General features: G+C 47.3%; 2 protein-coding genes across 2 annotated transcripts in view; both read left to right on the top strand.

Moving 5' to 3' along the window:
- LOC123492764 (extensin-3-like) overlaps nucleotides 1-2,239 on the top strand; it is a 124,316-nt gene extending 122,077 nt beyond the window's left edge. The window contains exon 6 of the mRNA XM_045225963.1: nucleotides 1,932-2,239. Within this exon, the coding sequence (XP_045081898.1) occupies nucleotides 1,932-2,239 (308 nt within the window). The remainder of the gene's footprint in view (nucleotides 1-1,931) is intronic.
- Nucleotides 2,240-5,297: 3,058 nt separating this feature from the next.
- On the top strand, nucleotides 5,298-9,603 carry LOC123492763 (spidroin-1-like). Its single transcript, XM_045225962.1, has 2 exons — nucleotides 5,298-7,698; nucleotides 9,596-9,603. Exons 1-2 carry the CDS (start codon nucleotides 5,298-5,300, stop codon nucleotides 9,601-9,603), a joined length of 2,409 nt encoding a protein of 802 aa, XP_045081897.1.
- Nucleotides 9,604-16,134: the final 6,531 nt, after the last annotated feature.

The following is a 16,134-nucleotide window of genomic DNA, read 5'->3' as shown; positions in this document are numbered from 1 at the left end:
AATGGAAGTATGGAGGTAGTTTTGAGCCCACACGGGGGGACCTAGTGAATGACCTGCAGAGAGCTGGGACCAAAGTAACAAAGCCTACCATCAGTAACACACTACGCCGCCAGGGACTCAAATCCTGCAGTGCCAGACGTGTCCCCCTGCTTAAGCCAGTACATGTCCAGGCCCGTCTGAAGTTTGCTAGAGTGCATTTGGATGATCCAGAAGAGGATTGGGAGAATATCAGATGAAAGCAAAATAGAACTTTTTGGTAAAAACTCAACTCGTCGTGTTTGGAGGACAAAGAATGCTGAGTTGCATCCAAAGAACACCATACCTACTGTGAAGCATGGGGGTGGAAACATCATGCTTTGGGGCTGTTTTTCTGTAAAGGGACCAGGACGACTGATCCGTGTAAAGGAAAGAATGAATGGGGCCATGTATCGTGAGATTTTGAGTGAAAACCTCCTTCCATCAGCAAGGGCATTGAAGATGAAACGTGGCTGGGTCTTTCAGTATGACAATGATCCCAAACACACCGCCCGGGCAACGAAGGAGTGGCTTCGTAAGAAGCATTTCAAGGTCCTGGAGTGGCCTAGCCAGTCTCCAGATCTCAACCCCATAGAAAATCTTTGGAGGGAGTTGAAAGTCTGTGTTGCCCAGCGACAGCTCCAAAACATCACTGCTCTAGAGGAGATCTGCATGGAGGAATGGGCCAAAATACCAGCAACAGTGTGTGAAAACCTTGTGAAGACTTACAGAAAACGTTTGACCTGTGTCATTGCCAACAAAGGGTATATAACAAAGTATTGAGAAACTTTTGTTATTGACCAAATACTTATTTTCCACCAGAATTTGCAAATAAATTCATTATAAATCCTACAATGTGATTTTCTGGATTTTTTTTCTCTCATTTTGTCTGTCATAGTTGACGTGTACCTATGATGAAAATTACAGGCCTCTCTCATCTTTTTAAGTGGGAGAACTTGCACAATTGGTGGCTGACTAAATACTTTTTTTCCCCCACTGTATGTGTCCAAAAACCAAACATATTTCCTGAGATAGATAGACAGACATTTTCAAAAACGTATTCCTTATGATTTATTATTTGACTGTCTGTTTTGTTATTCAATGTGTTTCTATGTTCTATAGCAGTAAAGGCCAAATTCCATATTTTATCAAATCATTTTTAAATAAAACATTTTATACCTAAATAGCCAAATGGACCATCTTAAAACAATTCCATATGTTAGCTTAAAGGCTTAGACTTTTAGAGGTTAAATAAAGAACCACTAGTCAGGAGGATGCAGACAGCTCAAGAGGTATGCTGACATATGCTGAATAACAAACATATTTTTGACATAGAATTAAGCGTATTATTATGGCTCTAGATTGCAGGAAAAAGCTGTTTTAGGTGTTTGAAAATTGCAAAATTCTTCACCATTCCCCCCAGCCATCCTCACATATTTTGTGGCCCCCTCAGATTTACGCCCCTGCTTACACACTTACTATTAAACACACTGTGTGGCCGGCGGAGCAAACCAGTTGATTTTCTCTGCGATTAGCTAACTCCTCCTAAGCACCCTTCAGGTTAAGAGTTGCGTGAGCAACTAGGGTTAGACAGACAGTGCAAGGGCTTGTTGGTAAGAACAGTAAGCAGGGTTACTGCCCGGGACAGATGGCCACATGAGGTCATCCAGTCTAGTCACCTGTTTGTTGTTGTACCACCGTCAAGTTGTCAGCGTTTCAAATTCAGCCTTTGAAAACCTAGCCCGCGTAGGAGTCCCTGAGCAAACTGCACTCAAGGAAGTATGCTGATGAAATATAACTGTTTGCCAACATTCAAATCAAATCAAATTGTATTTGTAACATGCACCGAATACAACAGGTGTAGACCTTCCAGTGAAATGCTTACTTACAAGCCCTTAATCATTGAGGGGTTATAGAAGTTGAGTCTTACAAAACAGAAGCCTTCTACCCGTCCGACCACCACCTAAAAGCCTCCTACCCGTCCAACCACCACCTAAAAGCCTCCTACCCGTCCAACCACCACCTAAAAGCCTCCTACCCGTCCAACCACCACCTAAAAGCCTCCTACCCGTCCAACCACCACCTAAAAGCCTCCTACCCGTCCAACCACCACCTAAAAGCCTCCTACCCGTCCAACCACCACCTAAAAGCCTCCTACCCGTCCGACCACCACCTAAAAGAGTGTTCAGTGGATCACCTGACCCCCGACAGTAAAGCTGTTTAACTCCAGACGACCAGAACAGAACAGCTTCCTGAAAGCTTTAGCTCAGTGGCTGTCAACTGAACACAAAGAGGCAGTGACATAAATAACGGGACAATCTCCCTTCCAGACCTCCCCACTGTTAGGTCTCCCTTCCAGACCTCCACACTGTTAGGTCTCCCTTCCAGACCTCCACACTGTTGGGTCTCCCTTCCAGACCTCCCCACTGTTAGGTCTCCCTTCCAGACCTCCCCACTGTTAGGTCTCCCTTCCAGACCTCCCCACTGTTAGGTCTCCCTTCCAGACCTCCCCACTGTTAGGTCTCCCTTCCAGACCTCCCCACTGTTAGGTCTCCCTTCCAGACCTCCACACTGTTAGGTCTCCCTTCCAGACCTCCCCACTGTTAGGTCTCCCTTCCAGACCTCCCCACTGTTAGGTCTCCCTTCCAGACCTCCCCACTGTTAGGTCTCCCTTCCAGACCTCCCCACTGTTAGGTCTCCCTTCCAGACCTCCACACTGTTAGGTCTCCCTTCCAGACCTCCACACTGTTAGGTCTCCCTTCCAGACTCCCCACTGTTAGGTCTCCCTTCCAGACCTCCACACTGTTAGGTCTCCCTTCCAGACCTCCCCACTGTTAGGTCTCCCTTCCAGACCTCCCCACTGTTAGGTCAAACCATTGATGCAACATCAAACGATCAACACTTGTGCAGGTGTAGGATCTTAATTTGACAAGTTTCTTCGCAGGAGTAAAATAATCCTGCAGCAGGAATATTTGATTATTTTTTATAAAAGTGATCATTTCCAATGGGAAATTAGTTTTGCTAGACTACCGTAGGCTATAGTGTAGGTGTGAGATCTAGTGTGAGAAAGAGAACTGCAGGTTTTCAGTGTATTTATGTAAATCATGAGACTCATTTGAATTTCCTGCATTCCTATGAGCCTGTTAAAACTGGAGTGAGGGGGTTATGAAGAGGTCTGACCTGTCTGACCTGTCTGACCAGTGAGGGGGTTATGAGGAGGTCTGACCTGTCTGACCTGTCTGACCTGTCTGACCAGTGAGGGGGTTATGAAGAGGTCTGACCTGTCTGACCTGTCTGACCTGTCTGACCTGTCTGACCAGTGAGGGGGTTATGAGGAGGTCTGACCTGTCTGACCTGTCTGACCTGTCTGACCTGTCTGACCAGTGAGGGGGTTATGAGGAGGTCTGACCTGTCTGACCTGGCAGGCCTGGCTGACCTGTCTGACCTGTCTGACCAGCGAGGGGGTTATGAGGAGGTCTGACCTGTCTGACCTGTCTGACCTGTCTGACCAGTGAGGGGGTTATGAGGAGGTCTGACCTGTCTGACCTGGCAGGCCTGGCTGACCTGTCTGACCTGGCTGACCTGGCTGACCTGGCCGACCTGGCTGACCTGTCTGACCAGTGAGGGGGTTATGAGGAGGTCTGACGTGTCTGACGAGTGAGGGGGTTATGAGGAGGTCTGACCTGTCTGACCTGGCCAACCTGTCTGACCTGTCTGACCAGTGAGGGGGTTATGAGGAGGACAACCACATTGGCCCGCAGCCACAACACTAAGAAGTCACAGCAGAAACATCCGACCTGGCTGACCTGGCTGACCTGGCCGACATGGCTGAACTGGCTGACCTGGCCGACCTGGCCGACCTGGCTGACCTGTCTGACCTGTCCGACCTGTCTGACCTGGCCGATCTGGCCGACCTGTCTGACCTGTCTGACCTGGCTGACCTGGCTGACCTGGCAGACCTGGCTGACCTGGCTGACCTGTCTGACCTGTCTTACCTGGCAGACCTGGCAGACCTGGCTGACCTGGCCGACCTGTCTGACTTGGCTGACCTGGCCGACCTGGCCGACCTGTCTGACCTGGCTGACCTGGCTGACCTGGCTGGCAAATAGTCCGGGTAGCCATGATTAGCTGTTTAGGAGTCTTATGGCTTGGGGGTAGAAGCTGTTGAGAAGTCTTTTGGACCTAGACTTGGCACTCCGGTACCGCTTGCCGTGCGGCAGCAGAGAGAACAGTCTATGACAAGGGTGGCTGGAGTCTTTGACAATTTTAAGGGCCTTCCTCTGACACCGCCTGGTATAGAGGTCCTGGATGGCAGGAAGCTTTTGCCATACTAGCAGTTGCCATACTAGGCGGTGATGCAACCAGTAAGGATGCTCTCGATGGTGCAGCTGTAGAATTTTTTGAGGATCTGAGGACCCATGCCAAATCTTTTCAGAACCAACCCTGTGAACACCATAGGAGTCTCCAGAGTTAACCAACCCTGTGAACACCAAAGGAGTCTCCAGAGTTAACCGACCCTGTGAACACCAAAGGAGTCTCCAGAGTTAACCGACCCTGTGAACACCAAAGGAGTCTCCAGAGTTAACCGTCCCTGTGAACACCAAAGGAGTCTCCAGAGTTAACCGGCCCTGTGAACACAAAAGGAGTCTCCAGAGTTAACCGACCCTGTGAACACCAAAGGAGTCTCCAGAGTTAACCGACCCTGTGAACACCAAAGGAGTCTCCAGAGTTAACCGACCCTGTGAACACCAAAGGAGTCTCCAGAGTTAACCGACCCTGTGAACACCAAAGGAGTCTCCAGAGTTAACCGACCCTGTGAACACCAAAGGAGTCTCCAGAGTTAACCGACCCTGTGAACACCAAAGGAGTCTCTAGAGTTAACCGACCCTGTGAACACCAAAGGAGTCTCCAGAGTTAACCGACCCTGTGAACACCAAAGGAGTCTCCAGAGTTAACTTACCCTATGAACACCAAAGGAGTCTCCAGAGTTAACCAACCCTGTGAACACCAAAGGAGTCTCCAGAGTTAACCGACCCTGTGAACACCAAAGGAGGCTCCAGAGTTAACCAACCCTGTGAACACCAAAGGAGGCTCCAGAGTTAACCAACCCTGTGAATGGGTTTGATAACTTGCCATTTTAAATCTTAACAGTGAAGTTGGAAGCTTGTGGAGCAGAAAGAGAATAATGATCTAAGTGACTTTAAAGAGAAGGTGTCAGAGGGGGGTCAGAGGTTACTGGAGGGTATCAAAGAGTGTCAGAGCGTGTCAGAAGGTATCGGAGGATGTCTGAGGGTATCGGAGGGAGTCAGAGGGTATCGGAGGGAGTCAGAGGGTATCGGAGGGAGTCAGAGGGTATCAGAGGGAGTCAGAGGGTATCGGAGGGAGTCAGAGGGTATCAGAGGGTATCGGAGGGTATCGGAGGGAGTCAGAGGGTATCGGAGGGTATCGGAGGGAGTCAGAGGGTATCGGAGGGAGTCAGAGGGTATCGGAGGGAGTCAGAGGGTATCGGAGGGTGTCAGAGGGTATCGGAGGGAGTCAGAGGGTATCAGAGGGAGTCAGAGGGTATCGGAGGGAGTCAGAGGGTATCAGAGGGTATCGGAGGGTATCGGAGGGTGTCAGAGGGTATCGGAGGGTGTCGGAAGGTATCGGAGGGTGTCAGAGGGTATCGGAGGGAGTCAGAAGGTATCGGAGGGAGTCAGAGGGTATCGGAGGGTGTCGGAAGGTATCGGAGGGTGTCAGAGGGTATCGGAGGGTGTCGGAAGGTATCGGAGGGTGTCAGAGGGTATCGGAGGGAGTCAGAAGGTATCGGAGGGAGTCAGAAGGTATCGGAGGGTGTCGGAAGGTATCGGAGGGTGTCAGAGGGTATCGGAGGGAGTCAGAAGGTATCGGAGGGAGTCAGAGGGTATCGGAGGGTGTCGGAGGGTATCGGTGGTATCAGAGGGTGTCAGAGGGTATCGGAGGGAGTCAGAGGGTATCAGAGGTATCGGAGGGTGTCAGAGGGTATTGGAGGGTGTCAGAGGGTATCGGAGGGTGTCGGAGGGTATCGGTGGTATCAGAGGGTGTCAGAGGGTATCGGAGGGAGTCAGAGGGTATCAGAGGTATCGGAGGGTGTCAGAGGGTATCGGTGGTATCAGAGGGTGTCAGAGGGTATCGGAGGGAGTCAGAGGGTATCAGAGGTATCGGAGGGTGTCAGAGGGTATCGGTGGTATCAGAGGGTGTCAGAGGGTATCGGAGGGAGTCAGAGGGTATCAGAGGTATCGGAGGGTGTCAGAGGGTATCAGAGGTATTGGAGAGTGTCAGAGGGTATTGGAGGGTGTCAGAGGGTATCAGAGGTATTGGAGGGTGTCAGAGGGTATCAGAGGTATCGGAGGGTGTCAGAGGGTATCAGAGGTATTGGAGAGTGTCAGAGGGTATTGGAGGGTGTCAGAGGGTATCAGAGGTATCGGAGGGTGTCAGAGGGTATCAGAGGTATCGGAGGGTGTCAGAGAGTATCGGAGGTATCAGAGGGTGTCGGAGGTATCAGAGAGTGTCGTAGGCTATTGGAGGGTTTCAGAGGGTATCGGAGGTATCGGAAGGTGTCAGAGGGTATCGGAGGATGTCGGAAGGTATCGGGGGTGTCAGAGGGTATCGGAGGGTGTCGGATGGTGTCAGAGGGTGTCGGAATACATCAGATGGTGTCAGAGGGTATCGGATGGTGTCGAGGGTGTCAGAGGGTATCGGAGGGAATCGGAGGGTGTCGGATGGTGTCAGAGGGTATTGGAGGGTGTCAGAGGGTATCAGAGGTATCGGAGGGTGTCAGAGGGTATCAGAGGTATTGGAGAGTGTCAGAGGGTATCGGAGGGTGTCGGAGGGTATCGGAGGGTGTCAGAGGGTATCAGAGGGTGTCGGAGGTATCAGAGGGTGTCAGAGGGTATCAGAGGGTATCGGAGGTATCGGAGGGTGCCGGAGGGTATCGGAGGGTTTCAGAGGGTATCGGAGGTATCGGAGGGTGTCGGAAGGTATCGGGGGTGTCAGAGGGTATCGGAGGTATCGGAGGGTGTCAGATGGTATCGGAGGTATCGGAGGGTGTCGGAGGTATCAGAGGGTGTTGGAGGGTATCGGAGGGTGTCAGAGGGGATCGGAGGGTGTCAGAGAGTATCAGAGGGTGTCGTAGGCTATCGGAGGGTTTCAGAGGGTATCGGAGGTATCAGAGGGTGTCGGAGGTATCAGAGAGTGTCGTAGGCTATTGGAGGGTTTCAGAGGGTATCGGAGGTATCGGAAGGTGTCAGAGGGTATCGGAGGATGTCGGAAGGTATCGGGGGTCAGAGGGTATCGGAGGGTGTCGGATGGTGTCAGAGGGTGTCGGAATACATCAGATGGTGTCAGAGGGTATCGGATGGTGTCGAGGGTGTCAGAGGGTATCGGAGGGAATCGGAGGGTGTCGGATGGTGTCAGAGGGTATTGGAGGGTGTCAGAGGGTATCAGAGGTATCGGAGGGTGTCAGAGGGTATCAGAGGTATTGGAGAGTGTCAGAGGGTATCGGAGGGTGTCGGAGGGTATCGGAGGGTGTCAGAGGGTATCAGAGGGTGTCGGAGGTATCAGAGGGTGTCAGAGGGTATCAGAGGGTTTCAGAGGGTATCGGAGGTATCGGAGGGTGTCGGATGGTGTCAGAGGGTGTCGGAATACATCAGATGGTGTCAGAGGGTATCGGAGGGAATCGGAGGGTGTCGGATGGTGTTGGGAATAGGGCACCATTTGGGACGCCTCCAAGATGTAAACGTTGTAAAAGTTGGGGATGGAAACTTGAGGAGAGTTGAGGAGAGTTGAGGAGAGTTGAGGAGAGTTGAGGAGAGTTGAGGAGAGTTGAGGAGAGTCTGCCTCACAGCCATCAGGAGCCAAAACAGGAAGAAACATAAAAGCAGCTTCAGTTAGCCTCTCGTACTAACACTAAACACACTAAACACACACACGCATTTACACACACTGACACACGCATGCACTAGCACCCTCCTACCTCCAGGCTAACATTACAACTATTCCAGACCAGCAACGAATTAACTCATTGGAAAAAAGGAAAGGTTCCTCTCTTTTCTTCCACTTGTTCAGAGGAACATTTTATCTGGGGAAAAATAAGAAAGATTAGAAAGAAGTCCCTTACTTGCTGTTGAGTGAGTGTGCAGGAACTAACCTGTTACCAACTAGGGAGGAAGCCACAGGAAAGATCCATACTTCATTACTTGTCAGATATGTTTTGCAAAATCTATTTTGATCTCATTGAGACCAACCTGGATAAATAAACATGTGGTCACACTCTCTCTCTCTCTCTCTCTCTCTCTCTCTCTCTCTCTCTCTCTCTCTCTCTCTCTCTCTCTCTCTCTCTCTCTCGACCCCACACAACCACATAATCCCATATAAGATTGTCACACGGGAGGAGAGGAGAGGAGAGGAGAGGAGAGGAGAGGGAAAAAGAGAGAGAAATACAGAAAGAGAGAGAAGGAGAGATATAATGAGAGAGAGAGAGAGAGAGAGAGAGAGAGAGGTCTGGATGGGTCTTCAGGTGTGTCCCACTGCTCTCTCTCTCTCTCTCTTTCTGTTTCTCTCTGTCTCTCTCTCTCTGTCTCACTGTCTTTATGTCTCTCTGTGCGTCGTCCAATATCAATAACCCCTGGAGTTGAGCCAGAGCCCAGCCGAAGTCCAGGTCCAAGCCGAACGTGGTCCGGCCAACAAATTAAGACTTCAGAGCCACCCTCCCTCCCCGTCCCCCCCTCTGCGCAAACCTCAGACCTTAAACCACTGCCTCTGAGTGCCCTCACTGCCTAGCGCTCAGATTTATGAGTAACGAGGACCTGTGCGCCGGTTCAAAGAGTTACTCCACTCTCCTCCACTCCTCAAAGCTAGCCGACAGAGCGCTGGGCAGATCAGAGGCTGACCTCCACAGCAACATAAATTGCTAGCAGACGGCACAGGGACACCAGTGCTCAGCGATAGTACTGCTGCGAAAGGCTTGGAGGAGTGGAACAATGCTATAGCACTTAAGTCCTCATGCCATGATAATGGACTTTCCATATATGTAAAGGCAGAGAGAGGAGAGGGAGAGAGAGCAGAACAGATGGAAAGGGGGAGAGAGAGAGAGAGAGAGAGAGAGAGAGAGAGAGAGAGAGAGAGAGAGAGAGAGAGAGAGAGAGAGAGAGAGAGAGAGAGAGAGAGAGAGAGAGAGAGAGAGAGAGAGAGAGAGAGAGAGAGAGAGAGAGAGAGAGAGAGAGAGAGAGAGAGAGAGAGAGAGAGAGAGAGAGAGAGAGCAGAGGAGAGAGGGGGATGTGGTGAAGAGGACAGAAAGAGGGGCAGAGGGAGAGGAGCTTGATCTTTCAGCATTTAAAATCAAATCAAACTTTAATTATACAGCACATTTCAGACATGGAATGCAACGCAATGTGCTTTACAGGAAAAAACTAATAATAAACTATGAAAATAAAAGCTGAAATATTTACTACACAACAAACAAAAGAATGACACAAACTGAATGACTAAAAAGCAACCTAAGGAAAAGTAAAGCTAAAAATATGTGTTTTTTGATCTCTTTGAAATATGTGACTGGTTTCAGGAAACTAGGCATATGTCGCGGGTCACTACTTCACAGGAGAGCCATTGGAATGCAGAAATGCCTTCTGGAACATGTGAACTTTCATGTGCCTTAATAACAAACTTGTTTGCCATCTGTAAATTACGAATACAATCGTTAAATTACAAGCCTAGTTGGTTTAGCCACAGAAAAAGACAGCAACCTTCCTGCTAGCTATGATTGGCTAAGATAATGAGAGGGCTGGACAGGCCGAGAGATGAGTTTGGATTGGTCTGCCATATAGCACGTTTCTATCTATTTGAGCTGGTCAGTATGTCTAGGTAATCCTGTCTAACGCGGCTTTTAAAAAATATATTGTGTATTAAAACTGCATAAGTGTTGCTCTCCAGTTTCTGGAGGACTGAGTTTTGAAATCAGTGGAATTAGAGTGTGATAGCGAAGGAGATGGCGAAAAACACCTGTCTCTGGATTACATCTTCAAACTAAGGGCAACCATGGCATCCGACAGGAGATGCGTTGATCCATGAATGATGTATACGGGTAAGATAGTCTAGCTAGCTACATTTTCAGATATTACACGTTTCTAATTTTGACAGAAAATGGTTTCACTTCAAGTTAATGTGTACTGTTAGCTAGCTAGCTAACGTTAGCTGGCTGGCTCACTAGCTAACGTTACATGTACGATCTTATTATTCGCATCTCAGAGCCATTTGCTTTGCTAGTCATAGCCTAATGTTAGCTAGCTAACATTGCACCTGGTTGGTTAGCTACCTGCAGATTCATGCAGGGTAGTAACGTTATGAGTTGAGACTATGGTTAATTGTTTACCTAGCTAGCTACATGTCTTAACAAAAGACTCCACTATGCAAGTAACCATTTTGGGTGCGTTCGTAAATTCAGTCTGAGTGTGCCAGAGCGCAAAATAACTGATGAATTTACGAACACTCAACACCCGTTGAATATGACCGGTGTCAGTAAACGTCGGCAAAAAAGCGCAATTAAATTGTTGCCAGCAGCAGAGTTACAGTCACCAACGCTCTGGATAACATGAAAACAGCCTAACCAGCTCTGCTAGGGCGAGTAAAATGGTCAGTGGGGTTGTCTCTCATTATGTGTCTGGAAGCAATGTTAGAAAGTTAGCTTGGGTGCGTGACTGCTGTTTCGAGGTCAGAACGCTCGGATCAACCCTACTCATCGGCCAGAGCGTCCAGTGCACGCTATGAACGCTCCGTGAGCGAAAAGAGATGGGTGGGGCTAAAGCTGAGTGTTAATGACGCTGAATGGGTGTAGACAAAGAAGAGCTCTCCGGTAGGTACCAAAACATTCAAAGTGAGGTTATTTGTTTTTCAACTTTCAAAGCAGAATTACATTTACATTTTAGCAGACGCTCTTATCCAGAGCGACTTACAGTTAGTGAAAACATATATGGAATTGTTTTTTTTTATACTGGCCCGCCGTGGGAAACAAACCCACATCCCTGCCGGCCAAAGCCTCCCCTACCTTGGACCAATTGTGCGCCGCCCATGGGTCTCCTGGTCACGGCCGGCTGTGACAGAGCCTGGACTCGAACCAGGATCTCTAGTGGCATAGACCACTGCGCCACTCAGACCACGTGTAACCACGCCAGCCCAGGAGCCCTCACTCTGATTGGCAGGGCCTGGCTCTGCGCCACTCGCCCTTTGTTCCTCAAATGCAGTGTCTGATATACCGTTTTGTAGCTCTGTGTCTCTGCTTTTAAATGTTGCTACAAGAGACCGAATCAAGGTGGTCGGTCACATATGTCCACAGTTACAGCCTCCCTCAGGTTCTCCAGCAAGCTATTCCAGAGGCTGGGGACATAGTAACCAAAGGCTGGCTCTCCATGCCTCAGAGGCTGGGGGCATAGTAACTAAAGGCTGCCTCTCCATGCCTCAGAGGCTGGGGGCATAGTAACTAAAGGCTGCCTCTCCATGCCTCAGAGGCTGGGGGCATAGTAACTAAAGGCTGCCTCTCCATGCCTCTTGGTCCTAGACTTTGGGATAGTTAAAAGGCCAGTGCCAGAGGACCTGAAGGACCTACTGGGTACATAACTTAAAAGCATGTCTGACATGTATTGGGGTGCACAATCGTGGATTGATTTGAAAACCAATAGAATAATCTTTAAATGAATTCAAAAATGCACAGGCAGCCAGTGCAGAGACCTTAAAACCGGTGTAATGTGTGCTCTCCATCTGGTCTTGGTCAGTAGCCGTGCTGCAGCATTCTGTATGTTTTGCAGTTGACCAATGGCTTTCTTGGGTAGACCGGACAGGAGAGCATTACAGTAGTCAAGCCTGCTTGTAATAAAAGCATGGATGAGTCTCTCTGTATCAGCCTGAGAGAGAAACGGCCACGCCTTGGCAATGTTCCTCAGGGGGTAAAAAGCTATTTTGGTCACATTCCTAACGTGTGATTCAAAATTGAGTTCAGAATCTAAAAATAACACCTAGGTTTTTTACCTGGTGTTTTATCTGTATTGCCCATGAATTAAAATGTGTGGCTAGGTATCTCTCTCTGTGCTTTGGCGCCAACAATAAGTACCTCGGTCTTGTCTTGATTTAGCTGGAGGAAGTTGTGAGCTATCTAAGTATTTAAATCACTAATACAGTCTAATAATTTATCCGTGGAGCTACAATCCACCGGTGACACAGAAATGTAAAGTTGTGTACCATTTGGGTAGCAGTTAAAATCTATGCTGTGCTTTCTGATAACACTGCCAAGGGGTAAAATATATAAACTGAACAGTACCGGACCCAAAATCTAACCATGTGGAATGCCACATGTGATATGTATTTTCTCTAAGTTATGTTCATCAAGGGTGACAAAAAACTCTCGACCGGTTAAATAGGTCCTAAACCAATTTAGAAATGTACCGGAGAGGCCAACCCACCTCTCCAATCAATCAATCAATCAATCAAATGTATTTATAAAGCCCTTTTTACATCAGCAGATGTCACAAAGTGCTTATACAGAAACCCAGCCTAAAACCCCAAACAGCAGCAATGCAGATGTAGAAGCACGGTGGCTAGGAAAAACTCCCTAGAAAGGCAGAAACCTAGGAAGAAACCTAGAGAGGAACCAGGCTCTGAGGGGTGGCCAGATCCCTTCTGGCTGTGCCAGGTGGTGATTATAACAGTACATGGCCATTAAGGCCAGATTTATCTCCAAGATGTTCAAACGTTCATAGATGACCAGCAGGGTCAAATAATAATCACAGTGGTTGTAGAGGTTGCAACAGGTCAGTACATCAGGAGTAAATGTCACTTGGCTTTTCAGAAGGACATCATGGTCAACAGTGTTGAATGCAGCACTTAAATCTAAGAGTACAAGGACAGAGAGCTGTTTGGCATCTGTGTTGTCTCTAAGATCATTTACCACTTTAACTATGACTGTCTCTGTGATATTCCATATTGGAATTTTTCAAAAATACAGTTGGCACTTAAAAAATAATTTAGATGTTTGAACACCAATTTCTCCAGAATTTTGCTTAAGAATGGAAGGTTGGAGATTGGCCGAACATTGCGAAGAGCTGAAGAATCTAGATCACTTTTTTTTCAGAAGGGGTTTCACCGTGGCAGTCTTTAGTGCAGTGGGGGGAAGTGCCTGTGAACAGGGAGTGATTAACAATAGCTTGCACTTCTTCAGACATGCAATTAAAAACTGTTTTGAAGAAGGTGGTGGGGGGTAGAATCGAGAAGGCAGGTAGAAGGCTTAAATTGTGATATCACTTTCCTGAGCATGTCTGTGTCAACCAGGGAAAATAAATCCATAGTGCTTTTGCGTGGTAGGCTAGGGGCACGATATCATCAAACTTCTCATCAGGTCTTGCTTGACTGATACCCAGCCTAATGTTGGTTATCTCACCCTGAAGAAAAGCCCAGTGATGCCGAAACGTTGGTGTTTTACCCAATAAATTACTGGGAGTTTATATATATGTACAGTGTGCGACTATCTTTATTTATTTGTGTAGGTTATCTCTGAAATATGCCGCAAACTCATCACATTTGGATGTGGAGGAAAGTTCACATAGGTTGGCGGGGGTAGGATTTATCAGGCCATCAATGGTTGAGAAGAGCACTCTCAAATTATTCGAATTAATAGTGATCAAGTTAGAAAAATGACCCCGTCTGGCATTTTTAATTGCCTTGTTATGAATGCCAAGTTGCTCTCTCAGAATATCATAATGGCTCCTGCAACTTTGACTTTCTCCACTTCTACTCTGCCTTTCTGCAATTTCTCTTTAATTGATTAGTTTCCTCACTCATCCAAGGGGCTCTGCGTTTGGATGTGGCCTTTTTCCATCTTTACTGGAGCTATATGGCATCAATGGATGCCCTTAATTTGCTATTAAAGTTATCAACTAAATCATCACAAGAGGAAGGCAGAATAGGTGATGGAGTATTGTTCATACACTCAATAAAATCTGTAGCAACTTCGGAGGTAATATAGCGTTTTCTTAATAATGCGTTCAGTATTATCCTGTGCTATGGGTAGTAAAAATCCACAACGGTGATCAGATAAAGCAACATCAACAATAGAGGATATGTCAATAGAAAGCCCCTTGGTAATAACCAGGTCCAGAGTATGGCCGTGGTTATGGGTGGGCCCAGTAACATGTTGGATAAAGTCCATAGAGCTCAAAATATTCAGAAATTCAATGGCCTTGGAGTCAGTCTCTTTGTCAATGTGAATATTAACATCGCCCAACACAATGATTTTATCATAGTTCTCAAGGACAATAGACAATAGTTCAGAGAAATCAGTAAAGAAAGTGAGGCAGTAATTTGGTGGCCTATACAGGCTTATAGCCAGAACTGGTGGCTGACATTTTAAAAGTATAACATGACATTCAAAGACCCAAAGTCGCTAAATGAAATGTCCTTACAGCTGAGAGCATTAGTAAAATAGAGGCTGGCCCCCCCACCCTTTTCCCTTTTCTGATAGAGTATGAAAAGCTGTAGTCCGGGGGGGGGGGAGGCTTCAATAAGAGCGGCACTACAGTCTGAAGACAGCCATGTTTCAGTGAGAAACATGCAATCAACTTTGCGCTCAGTAATGAGGTCATTCACGAGAAAGTTTTTTTTGTGATTGCTCTAATATTTAAAAGCGCCATATTCAATGAGTGGGGCCACTCTGCCCCTGGGGAATCTGCCTCAAGGTAACCAATGGAATAACAACCAAATTATTAACGTTACCACCACATTTTCTGACAGTCTCCAATCTATCAGAATGGTAGGAGATAAAAGTTTGTATAAACTCACTAGAAAGAGGAGCTAAAGGAACATAAATTAGGTTACTCACAATAACCATAGTGCCATTTCTACAGGAGTTGATATGGTTTCCAAGTCCCCTGTTGCTTATTCTGACAGGGAGAACTACTTATACAACAATTTATTTGATTGATGACGGAGATTGAATGATCGTTCCAACAACACTGTCTGCTGTTTGCAGAGAGCAGAGCTGAGCTGGGTGGTTGGTTCCCCCAGGCTCAGTCAGAGACCTGAGACATTGATGTTTCTGCATTAGCATGACATTACAACATTCTATGACAGCCATGTGACCATTTACAGTACAATGGGAAGATAAAAACAATGGATGTCTAGAATTAGAACAATATTTTAACATTCTAAGAAACTTCGCCCAACTCTCTAAACATATGGATCTGGGCTAGTTAGTTTGTGGTGACAGCAGATGCAGCTGTTCGTGTTTTTGTAGAAAACATGTCCATACCACAGGCGGCTGGTGGCACCTTAATTGGGGAGGACAGGCTCATAGACTTTGTGTTTTCCTGGGCCAAAAGTTCAGGATATCACCAGGTTGCTTCCCGAGGCTGTGAGTCAGTCACCGGGGGCTGATACTGTCATGGTTCATGTGGGGTCAAATGACATTATGAAGGTCGCTCTGGATAAGAGTGTCTGCTAAATGACTAAAATGTAAAATGTAAGGTCAGCTCAGAACAGCTGAAGATGGATTTTAAAGAACTGATTGGGTCTCTACTTGACACCAACAAACACCCCATAATATCTGGCCCTCTGCCCTCAACAAGCACAAATAACTGATGATTGGCTGAGAGAAATTGATGATAAAAAGATTGTGGGGGCTGTTTTGTTAGGCTTCAGTGCAGCTTTTGACATTATAGATCATAGTCTGCTGCTGGAAAAATGTATGTGTTATGGCTTTACACCCCCTGCTATATTGTGGATAAAGAGTTACCTGTCTAACAGAACACAGAGGGTGTTCTTTAATGGAAGCTTCTCCAACAAAATCCAGATAGAGTCAGGAATTCCCCAGGGCAGCTGTCTAGGCCCCTTACTTTTTTCAATCTTTACTAATGACATGCCACTGGCTTTGAGACAAGTCATTTACTAAACCCTAATCCTCAACTAAATCTTGAAATGAATATTGTGGAAATTGAGCAAGTTGAGGAGACTAAACTGCTTGGGGTAACCCTGGATTGTAAACTGTCATGGTCAAAACACATAGATACAACAGTAGCTAGGATGGGGAGAGGTCTGTCTATAATAAAGCACTGCTCTGCCTTC

Source organism: Coregonus clupeaformis, chromosome 16 (genome assembly GCF_020615455.1).
Source record: "Coregonus clupeaformis isolate EN_2021a chromosome 16, ASM2061545v1, whole genome shotgun sequence".
Lineage (NCBI taxonomy): Eukaryota > Metazoa > Chordata > Actinopteri > Salmoniformes > Salmonidae > Coregonus > Coregonus clupeaformis.
This window is presented reverse-complemented; position numbering and strand designations above follow the sequence as displayed.